At 36.8% G+C, this 12,124-nt stretch overlaps 1 protein-coding gene across 1 annotated transcript in view; it reads right to left on the reverse strand.

The window, feature by feature from the left end:
• The window catches only part of NELL1 (neural EGFL like 1), a 634,915-nt gene that overhangs the window by 181,525 nt on the left and 441,266 nt on the right, over positions 1-12,124 (reverse strand). Inside the window, exon 14 of the mRNA XM_058161221.1 lies at positions 3,019-3,141. Coding sequence (XP_058017204.1) covers positions 3,019-3,141 — 123 coding nt within the window. The remainder of the gene's footprint in view (positions 1-3,018; positions 3,142-12,124) is intronic.

The raw sequence follows: 12,124 nt of genomic DNA on the forward strand, positions 1-12,124 counted from the left end.
GAGCATTTAATTTATGCCTGAATTGGTTGCATTATCTAAAATAATGCCCTCTCTGGTGGCTACGTTATTACCAAATCACCAAGATCCACTAATCAAGGAGAGAAGCAACTTGGAACTAAGGAGAAATTTCTTGACAATTAGAACAATTAATCAGAAGTTTTCAATCAATTAATCAGAAGTTGTGAATGCTCCAACACTGGAAGCTTTTAAGAAGATGTGGGATAACCATTTGTCTGAAGTGGTTTTGGATTTCCTGCCTAGGCAGGGGGTTGGACTAGAAGACCTCCAAGGTCCCTTCCAACTCTGTTATCCTATCCTATCCTATCCTATCCTATCCTATCCTATCCTATCCTATCCTAACCTGTCCTGTCCTGTCCTGTCCTGTCCTATCCTATCCTATCCTATCCTATCCTATCCTATCCTATCCTATCCTATCCTATCCTATCCTATCCTATCCTATCTACTCTGATTTTCATTTGTTATCTACTGAAATAAGAACAGAAAACTATATGGACTGGTCCCCTTCAGCTACTATTTTACCATGCATGTAATTGTACACATAATCAAGTTATCTACATTATTTATTTATTTATTTTAAAAATAGGGATTATAGAAAATTTGAAGATACATTTCTTTGACACATCTAAAAATTATTCCTCGACCAACCCAACACTTGAGAAGATATGAAAAGTTGAGAAAAAACAAGAATAAAGAAAAACTTTAAAAAATAAGCCAAGAAATATAGGCTATTCCAGCTATATGATTAAAAACAGCAGGCTGAAAATTTGCTGCAGTAAAATCAGAAAATAATATTAAAAGCCTAAAAGAACCAGTCTTAACTGTCTCTGAAAAACATAATTATGAGTAGAAGGTGGCCTGATTTCTGTAGGAAGTTCTTGTTCCATGATCATGGGGTGTTAAAAATATTCTGTAGTGAGTAATCGCCAGTCTAATATTTGTAACTAGTACATGATAATATCATAACAATCACTAATAATAAAACACCCAATAATTTTGTTTGCCTATTTTATAGATTAAGCACTAGAGCAGCATTATATATACAAGAGTGGTCCATGGTTTTTAGTGTCCCGCTATCATTTTCAGAATTTCCTGTTGCTCATTAACTTAAACCTATATATTTTGCCTTTTTGAAACAGTGGGCATCCAGCACCAGAAATAACAAATTGAGGGCTAGAGTCAAAGGCAGAAGGCTATCCCAAAGACATTAAAACCTGTGGTGAGAAGTTCAAAAAATGGACTAATGAGTAACAGAAGATGTAAAAGCAAAAGGAACATCAGAAACAAAAGGAAGGTTTGAGCTATAACATTGTTCTAAAGCTTATTTTGGGGTACAGAAATAACACACTAAAGAGTAAACTAAGGGTGATAGCTGGGATACCCAAGAAGTGGCTAGACTGTCTGGTATCTACCTTCAGCTGCCAGAGCAATTTGTATGCTAGTTATGGTAGAGAAATTAAGCATAATTTTTAGCCCATTCCTACTCTGGAGAAAAACTGCCAAAGTGAGCTTGCTACATCTAGTAGCTGGCTGATTTCTAAAAAGTCTGATAAAGGAATCTAATACACACTTTTTTGTATATATCTATACTGGACTTACAGGTTCAGTATTTCACTTATTGTTATTATTAATATGTGGTTGCTAAGAATCAGCAATGATTTGATGGCACATAATCAATCAATTGGTTAAGTGATTTGGTTTTCTGTTATTATTGGTGGTTTGTTATATTACTTGAGGTGTTATAGGGGAACTATTTTCTTAAGGCAATAGTAGAGAAGTAGCATACAAAATAACAAAAGTAAGTAGCCTCATATTTCTTTTATTTATTAAATAGAGATTTCACTTATGCTCTGTATTTTGTTTTCCTAAACAGAAATGTTTCTGGCTTCCTTAATAAATTTCTCCATGGACTGAGAGAATTATTCTATGAACTGAGTAATTAATGCCAGCTTGTTCTAAAACAAACACTTTTTTCACCAAAAAGAATGATTCTTCCAGCTGTTTCTTATGGATATTCACCATAGAATCATTTATAGATCTGAGTCTGGGCAGAGTTTAGTTATAATATATACAGATGTTACCATCTTCTGATATGTATGCATGTATGCCAATTTTGAATAATCTTGTCCCGGAAACTTGGATCAGAATAGGTTTTTCTTTCAGCATGTACTGATTATTATGCTTTTTTAAATTTATTTGTTAACTTTTATTATTGCCTTCAAACATGCTAATACACAACCCAAGTATCTTGTTCCACCATTGTATAGTGTGGCTTAAGGCTTTATGTCATGCTTTGATATCAACAGGCATGGCTCAACAGATACCAAAATACAGTCTGGATATGGGTTAACTGAGAAAAGTACATGATCTTATGGTTGGTCATTAATGACATATAGTTTGATGCAACCTTCCCTCATCTGGTGTCCTTTTCATGTTAAGATTACACATTCAACTTGCAAAAGCAATGGTATCTCTGAAATGCAGACTACCAGCATATTAGCGCATTGTAAAACAAACTGTGCCAAAGAATGAAATAATCACTATCTGTCTGCCACTTTTCATATTCACCAGCTTTTGGAAGCTTATTCTACCACCAAAAAATACAGTCATCTTTTACAAACCACATGGATCTTGTTTAAAGGGCAGTTTATCCTTGCTTAAAAGCCATGTGCACCTAGCCTAAAAGATAACAGGGGGATCCATGATAGCACAGTGCTTAAAAATGCAGTTTGTACAACAATGAAATGAGTTAATAAACTATGCTAACTGGCAATAAGCACAAGCAGTAAACTGAAAGGGCCTCAGAATATCTTTCCCCAGTAGCAAATTATGCACGAATCAATTCTCATAATGGCTGCAAATTCTGGAGTTGCCAGATGATAAATCAGAGTGGGAATTTGCAGCCCTACCCAGATCTCAAAGTGCCTGAACTTAGGCAACTGTCAGAAAATATTAATAGCCTCAGCTCCTTTTATTAAGTTGTTAGTACAACAGACCCACCTCGGCAGATGGTCCCATTCCCCACATATCCAGGTTTGCAGGTGCAGCGGTGTCCTCTGATTGTATTGGTACAGATTGCATTCTCATCACAGTTGTGCTGTCCACTGTCACATTCATCACGCTCTACAGAAAAAAACAACAACAATGAAAGAAAATGTAAGGGAGAGGAAAGGTAGAATAAATTTTCAGCGTGCTGATCTGACATTTCAAAAGTCATTTATAACTAATGACTCTATTGCTACGACAGCTGAACAGCACAAAAGAGACATTCAGTGGAGAAATCTGACATCAAGTCCATTTCAGGTTATGATTTATACCTGGTCATCTCATGTATTTGAGATATGGGGAAAGACACTACCGGATAAAAGTATTAGCAAAGTAGAAGTGAGTAAAACAAAATGTTGAATGCTGAATTATTTCCAAAGCATTATTCATCATGTTTGTTCTGATGCTATATCTTACTCATTAGAGCAACTTAGAATGTATCTAGGACACATATTTGTATACTGCATTTGGCTCCTGTTTAGAATTAACAATATCATCTCTTTTACCTATCTTTAGAACATAGAACCTGGTAGAGTGGCCTCAATTTTAAGTAGCATTAATATTTTATTTGACTCAATAAATTAGGAATAAGTATGTTTCCTGAAGCTCAGATAGGACCAACTATGCCAAAGGGGTTTAAAGAAGCATTAGGGAAGAAAAACATCTTCTCACTGCATTTTAAGGTCTATGGAGATTCTCAGTCATCCAAGCCATGGTTGTCCCAAAGGTGATTTTTCAAGAGGCAACTGGACTTTCTGTTTTTTCTTTGAAGACATTTCACTTCTCATCCAAGAAGTTTCTTCAGTTGAAGAAGCTTCTTGGATGATAAGTGAAATGTCTACAAAGAAAAACCAGAAAGTCCAGTTGCCTCTTGAAAAAACATCTTTGGGACTCCACCTCAAGATAAACTTTCCTAAACTGGCTGGCATAACATACAGTATATCTACCTTTTCTAACTACATCAACTGTATTTTTTTAATAGGGGATACCAGCTTGCACGTTATTGTACAGATATACTGTATCTAGCAGCTTTATTTATTTTGCATCCTAATAAAAATGCAACTGTAGTACTTTTAAACTGGTACCACAGAAGGAGAGTTTTCTCTGCTGCTTTCTCTACTGTGATTCCAAAACCCAGTGAATCTTCTTTGCAACAAGTTGTATTGTCAAAAATGAATCCATTCATTTCATGATCTGTTTTTGGATGTATACTTATTGGTGCCAAAGATCCAGCTGGCAGCAAGGAAAACAAATGAAAAAAGCCAACACTCCTTGCACCCTACTTTCTTTTCACTAAAGGGACACAAAAATGGTATAACTATTTTCTATGTCTTTAAAGTTTTAATTGAAACTTAAAGCCCAAATCACTATGGCTTCATTTCTAATTAAACAACAATTACCAATTTTATTTACAGCTGGACTAAATATCCACTTTTTTATTTGCATTGTATATACCACCCAATTTCATGGACTCAAGGTGGTTTTCAAGAAACACATCATTCCAAATATACAGAATTTAATAGAAAAAGGAGATAATAATTTGCTAACTAATAACAACTTATGGCAGCCGTCATACTATTAGCACTCAATGGACTACAGAACAGCCAGATTTTAAGCATTTCCTAAAGGCCAGGAGATTAGGAATACCTCTGAAACACAAACTGTTCCAAAGCATGATGGCAGCAACTAAAGGGGTGCACTGCAGGCCCATTCACGCTTTAAGGGGTTGGGATCCTTAGCAAACTTCTATGCTAGAATTCATAGGGTGAGACAAATCTTAATGGCTAGTACCAAGAGGCAAGCCATATAGGGCAGGGGTGTCAAACTCAAGGCCCATGGGTCAGATCCAGCAGAAACAGCAAAGGACCAGCCCATGGTGACTCGTGGCCCTCCCGAGCTCCATTTTCGCTGGCAACTTCAGGAGGCTGTCCCAGCTGAAAATGGACCATGCACAGTTTTCCCAGGCTCCATTTTTCCTGGCAGAGGGTTGTAGGAGGCCGTCACAGCCAGAAACGGAGCTTGGAAGCTCGTTTTTGCTGGTAGAGCACTCAGGCCACCACAGGCGCCCCCTATATGAGTGATGTCTAGCTAGCCTGGCCATGCTCATCCCGGCCCCCTGAGATCAAACACAACCCTGATGTGGCCCTCAATGAAATCAAGTTTGACACCCCTGATATAGGGCTTTAAATACTATGCCCATGGTTTTGAATTGAATCCAGAAGCAACTTAGTAACCAGTACAGCAAACATAGCTTAGGTTTTACATAGCTCATCTTCTATCACTATTTAGCAGACTGTCCGCTGTGCTTTGAACCAACTGAAACTCCCAAGTTATCTTCAAAGGTACATTATGTGTTGTGTGTCATGGCAGTCTAGCCATTCAGTGATCAGGGTGTGAGCCAATTGTCAGAACCATACTTCTCATTACTTAGCAGCCCTTTAAAAAGTAAATGTGATCAGCAAGCAAAACGTGTTACAACTCTCATACTGATCAAAACTTATTACTGTAGTATTCCTATAGCTAAGCCTATTGCCTTTCAAAATGCATCTGCAGAACAATTATTAACTCAAAGGTAGCTGCTGTTATTGCTGACTTCCCGTTGAGGGCAGTTACAGTTTCCTCTAGTGCCTCACATTGCTTTGACTTTCATTCAGATTATGAATATCCATTTATTATGTGAATACTGTCAGCTTGGTAAGGATTCAGCAGATAGTAGCAGAGGTTTTAGAATATACATTATACAAGGGCGAGAATAAATGGCTTCAACTTTCCAACTCAGGAAAGAAGATTAAGTGGAGCTATTAGAACAGGTTTAAAACTATATATATCAAATGCCTATCATGAAGAAGATATATTTTTTCTCCCTTGACACTGCAAGAGTAACATGACACACCCAAACTGAGAAGTAACAGTGAGAGAAGAGGCAGGCCGGATATATGAAAGCAAGCCTCAAAATTGTACCACATGGACTAAACACCAAGTGGCTGTGGAAACTGATAAGATCTTTCTTCACAGAGATTATTAGAGACAGGCTTAGGGCAGGTGTGAAATTTACTTACCTTCCTTACCGGCTCAGAAGTCTACATGCATGTGCAGACCTTCTGCGCATGTGCAAAACCTTCTGCGCATGTGCAGAAGGTAAAAAAACACATTACTTTCTGGTTAAAACCAGGAAGTAATGACACCCGGGCAGCAGGTGTCACCAGTGGTTTGGCGATCGCTATTGATTCACTGAACCACTGGCCACGATCGCTACCAGATCATGAGATAAGGTAAGAACCGGGAGCATTTCATCCCTGGCTTAGGGTATTTCTGTCTTTAGGTATGATATTGCAACAAAATACTACAGCAGATCTCTAAAGGGAAGAGGGAAGCATCTCATCCAATTGTGTATTATGACTCAATTGCCATAGAAAATTTGAAAGGGTATATTATGAGATGGCAACCACAATTATTTTCAGACCTGTAGTGCCAAAAGCATTAGACAAAAAGTATGCAATTCGCCATTCCTCCTGAGGGCCCTTGTGGGCACTTAAGCAGCAAATTTCATTTACTTTGCAATCAGTTCTTTTATATGACTATCAATGACCGGTTTAATACATCTGGGGCATTCTACATTCACGGTCTATCTGGATTACTTTTCATCAGAGGAAGAAAAGGCAAATGTCCAGCAACCTCTAGCTAACTTAAAACAAACAGCAGGAAAGCAGACAATCTAGTTCTGGCTTTACATTTACACTGGGTGGTGACCCAGTGCACTAAATCATGGGTGATATCATTAATGTATTACATGATTTTCTCCCTCATTTTCTTAAAAATGTCCTCAATTTAGCTCACTATTTGCTCACTATTATGGCCAAGCCAGGAAATCAGAAGAGCTGAATGCATAGAATCATTCATCTTTTCGGTTAAACTGAGACCCTTATGTAGACAGGACTAGTTGAGGAAAGGACTTCACTGGAAGAAAAGTGGTAGTGGGGGCCTTCAATGGAACAGCAATTCTAGTAGCAACAGGGAAGAAAAATATTTCAAAGAATCCAAGGATGGCCCTTCCAGATGTCTCTGTCCATTTGTATCACAGATTGCTGGGCTTTGGTAAAAGTATATATGAATACTGTCAGAACCATGAACTTGTCTTGGGTTGTTCATTTTGTTAATCAGAACAGCAGGCAATATATTTTAAACTGCTCATCAGCTCTTCCTTCTCACTGGTTAATTAAAAAGGAATCCACTTTTTTGCTCAAGGCAGGAGGAAAGCCGATAACCGAAATCTAGTCACCTTGCTCAGTCTTTTCCCCCTTTTCTCATCTCTTTTATGCTCTCTTTTGTTAGACCTGTCCACCTTATATTTCCCCTCCCCCATTTTTTTAAAAAATAGGATTAGCAATGCATTTGCCTCAGGCAGAAATCTCTTATGTAATTATTCCTCTCTAGGAAACTCCATTTCTTCCTTTCTCCTTACTCCCTCTCTCTTTTTTGGGCTATGCTGTCTTCTTTTCATCTCCATCCGTAATTAAAGTCACAAAGACGAAAGGCAGAAAGGGACAATCTTTCTAACTAGTCTTTTTGCTAATTCCAGAGAAAAATCGCTTTGCATCACTTTGAAGTCAGAGTCTGGAAGTGGACAATGTGGTCCTCAAGCAAAGATTTTCTACTGAAATGCAGCCCTTAAATTTGTAAGAGCTGAACCAATCCCCTCCAGGATGTTGCTTTATTAGACTTCGGAAGCACAGTCTTCTTAGATCCCTTTATAGCTTTTATCTCCAAAAGACCATGGTTTCAGTACATCAATGGGCAAACTCAGCCAATGGGGAGTTCCAAAGTTGTTATTCAGGGACCATTTCCTTACCTTTCTTTCTAACCAACTGTTGGAATCGGTATCTAATACTGACCTTTGAGAGCCAGAATTCTAACCACAAGCTGTAAAAGATATGCTTCTATTCAATTATCTCTATTTTATATTCTATTCCCAATCAGATAAAACATTATCGGTGCAAAAGGGCTATCCCTTAGCATGTGTATGCATTAGTAACAGTGATTGTATATATATGATAGAAAAATGATTGATGAATCACAGTCTACATATATTTTTTTCATGAGTAAATCATTTTAAGGTAATCTATTTCAATGTTTTAAGATAATCTAAATAATTTTAAAGTAGTCAATTTCATTTCAACTATTCCTATATTTCTGCTCTTTATTTAAAATGATTATAAATTGAGGGAAGACTTTGATGTGATGTGCACAATAGGACAGTAATGCCACCAACTGTGTATTAATTTTTTTATGCTTTAAAACTGATCCACAGACAGCCTATATATCCATGTTTTCATACCGTTTCCTTCTAGGGTATCTCAGTAACAATCAGTTGACAATCAAGTTCCTTAAAAATAAGAATGGCAACATTTTTTTGAATTCTTAATTTACAATGAATACTTTCCCCAGAGAAATTGTTCTTTTATAGTATTTTGCACCACAGAATTCAGTTAGTAATTTGTCTTTGATTTCAAAACTTTCATTTTGAATCCATCTCCTCATAGCCACTTGTTCTTCTGGAATGATTTGGAATGATTTGGCTTAATCAGTATGATTTCTGAGACTCCTTAAAAACATATTTTGATAACATGTCAAGAAAAGAATCCTCCTCCACCATAACAACAATAATGCCTATTTCTGTGTAAAATGTTCACATAGAGGATCCCACAATTCTTTAAAGTTTAAGACATTACATGCATTGTGATTAGTCATGCATTGTGATTAGTGTTTGACACAATCATGGGTGAACATTCAGTTGTAGACATACTAATTGACATAGGATTATATCTGCTGATCTACTTATTTACAGGCTTCCTTAAGCATATAATTAGCTGTAAGTATAGCAGGCACTTTGGTTGAAAGTCAAAATCACACTGAAAATTCAATATATGCATAGAAAACATTTTTTCAGAAGACATGAGAATAAAGTCACTGATTTTAAAAAAGAACAATTTATATAAAAACATCCCAGGAGTGCCTAGATTACCCTGGAAGAAACAATGTACCAGGATAACAAAAGCATGATGGTGATAGCAAGTTTTCCTATTTTGGTAAAGTCAGTGCAAATTGTCTATTGCCCCTTGCTTTTTTTAAACCCATATTTTGTATGATGCAAGTACTTGGCTATAGAATTCTATTTCAGAAGTCTATTATAAAGCTCATTACATCTACTGTACTTCTGTGAGCAATCATATTTGTCAATAACTATTCCTGCATAATGTGACATTAGAGCTTTATGAGACATTTCTGCAACTGAAGTATGAGTTGCTGCTTTATGGGACCGTGGCAGTGAGAGTTTTTGGAACATACTGCACAGCAAGTAGATAAGGTGTTTTTTTTAAAACATAATCTTGCTTGCAGTTGTGTGTGTGTGTATCTTAAAATATTAATATTCATTAGGTTCAAATCACTAGTGCCGCGTAACAGGGTGAGCTCCTGTTACTTGCTTATGCCAACCTAGCAGTTCAAAAGCATGTAAAAATGCAAGTAGAAAAATAGGGACCACCTTTGGTGGGAAGGTAACAGCGTTCCGTGTGTCTTTGGCATTTAGTCATGCCAGCCACATGATCACATAGATGTCTTTGGACAGTGCTGGCTCTTCAGCTTTGAAATGGAGATAAGCACCGCCCCCTAGAGTCAGGAACAACTAGCACATATGTGTGAGGGGAACCTTTTCCTTTAATAAAGAGCTAATTTAGTGTAGTAGTTAAGGCATTAGGCTAGAAATGGGGGAACCATGGGTTCTGGTCCTGTTTTAGGCATGAGGAGAGCTGGGTGACGTTGGGCCAGTCATTCTGGAAGGAAGCAATGGCAAACCATTTTTGGAATCTTGCCCAAAACAACCTGCAGGAAGTTGTTATCCAGGCAGTTGCCAGAAACCAAGAGTGCCTTCAAGGTAGCCTCTTGATAATAAATAAAACCAAATTTTATGGTTTTCCACTGAAATTAGACTGATGATGGTAAAAAAAAAAAAGCAAAGCAGCAACAAATTGAAAAATCTTCCTGAGTGCTAACATTTTAAATATTCTGCAAATCTTTATGAACCATGTATTCTACAGTGACAACAGTATTTATCTGTCTTCAAAATTGTTAAAACTAAATGCCTATGGGGAAGGCATAAGAAATAATTCAAGTGATGCTGTTATATCATAGGAATTCAGCTTCATCTACAATCAGTCATGTATTCTTTCAAGAGATTATCCTAAATGTAAGTACAATGACAAAGCAATCAAAACTTCACAAAACTTCCTGGGAAATTTTAAAGAAATCCTAAAACAAGTAAGCATAAGTTATGTATAGAGTCAGGAACAAGTTATAGTAGAGAATTGAGATTCTCAGATTGAGTCTGAGCTACTCATTATTAATATGAATGAATTACTTACAATTAACTATATTGCTGAGTACAAGAAAAAATAGTACAATCCAGCAAGTGATGTATGACTTAAAACTTATAACTGATTGTGAGTCCCCCCATCTTTCCTCTTTGCACATATAGTAGCTAATCCAGAAAGGAAATGTAGTTAGGAAAGCAGATGCTGTCTTGTTGCATTACCATATGTACTATGCAGTGGTGAAATCCAATTCTTTTTTACTACCGGTTCTGTGGGTGTGGCTTGGTGGACATGGTGTGGCTTGGTGGGCGTTGGCTTGGTGGGCATGGCAGAGGAAGGATACTGCAAAATCTCCATTCCCACCCACCTCCAGGGGAAGGATACTGGTGATATTTGCCGGTTCTCTGAACTACTCAAAATTTCCGCTACTGGTTCTCCAGAACCTGTCAGAACCTGCTGGATTTCTCCTCTGGTACTATGATTCATATACAATACCTAAAATGTTAGCATGCATTGGAAAAAAATCACATGAATTTCTGCAGGGTGGAACTATATGGAACCCTACCTACTTCTTACTTAGCACTCTGAAAATATGGGTGCTAGGACATCACCCAGTAACAACCCACCTTACCCTTCTTGCCAAATCTTTAAAGGGAAGAGGCATATTTGCAAACAAACAGTTATTTCTATATGCAAACCACACAACCACAGATTCAATTATTTAGAATCAACTTGAAAACATTTACTCTTGATTGTATACTGATTTTATTGAAACACAAGGTGCAATCCACAGGGCAAAGAAGAAGAGTCTGCTTAACTCAAAACTACCATCACATAGATGTAGAAAGAGACAGACACACATACTGTATAAACACAAATCGAAACTATACGGCTCAAGAAGACTAATATTTAAATATGATTACTTTACATTTTCCAAAAACATTTATTCTAATATTCTCCAGGGGATTCTGTGTCTTGGTTTGCTCTAATAATTTTCTAATTTATCTTTTAATTTTTAAAGAGGGGGCAAGGAGAAGAATAAAGATGTTTCACTTTTACATTTCTATAATATATTATTAGTTGGTTCAGAGTACATTATCTGCCCCATTTTTGCTCTCAGAAAAAAAAACAGAAGCAATTTCTTTTATCATTCTCTCCATGAAATTCCCTCCTCAAATCAATCTTAAATTGGAAATAAAATGTGTGTGTGCATATACATCCTAGCCGTTCTATTTTCCTATTTGTAGTCTGCTAGAGTAAAGGAATCTAACATAAAATTCACCAAAGTAAATCAAACCAAAACTAACAAAACAAAAATACATTGCCCTCAGAGACCATAAGCTATTTTAAACTCAGCTCTTCTCAAACTAGCCTTTAAATATGCAAGAGAAAGACAAGTATCCCTTCTTTCCCCCATACTGCGTGGACATTTTTTAAAATTATTCTGAACTTCAAGATTTATTCTGGTGCACTATTTTATAAAGATCAGTAAAGGTCAGGGCTCCAGCTGAATTTTCATTCCAAAAGGCACTTCATCCATTTCTACATTTTGTAATGCCAGTTATAGGTTACATTACAAAGTCCTTTTTCAAGTGTTTATTTGCATTTATTCTTTTAGACTACATTTGCAGCAAGATGATAGCTTCACACTAATATGGCAGCTAAACACTTGTTATTACCGTTAATCCAATGAC

This window comes from Ahaetulla prasina, chromosome 1, assembly GCF_028640845.1.
Source record: "Ahaetulla prasina isolate Xishuangbanna chromosome 1, ASM2864084v1, whole genome shotgun sequence".
NCBI classification, from domain to species: Eukaryota; Metazoa; Chordata; class Lepidosauria; order Squamata; family Colubridae; genus Ahaetulla; species Ahaetulla prasina.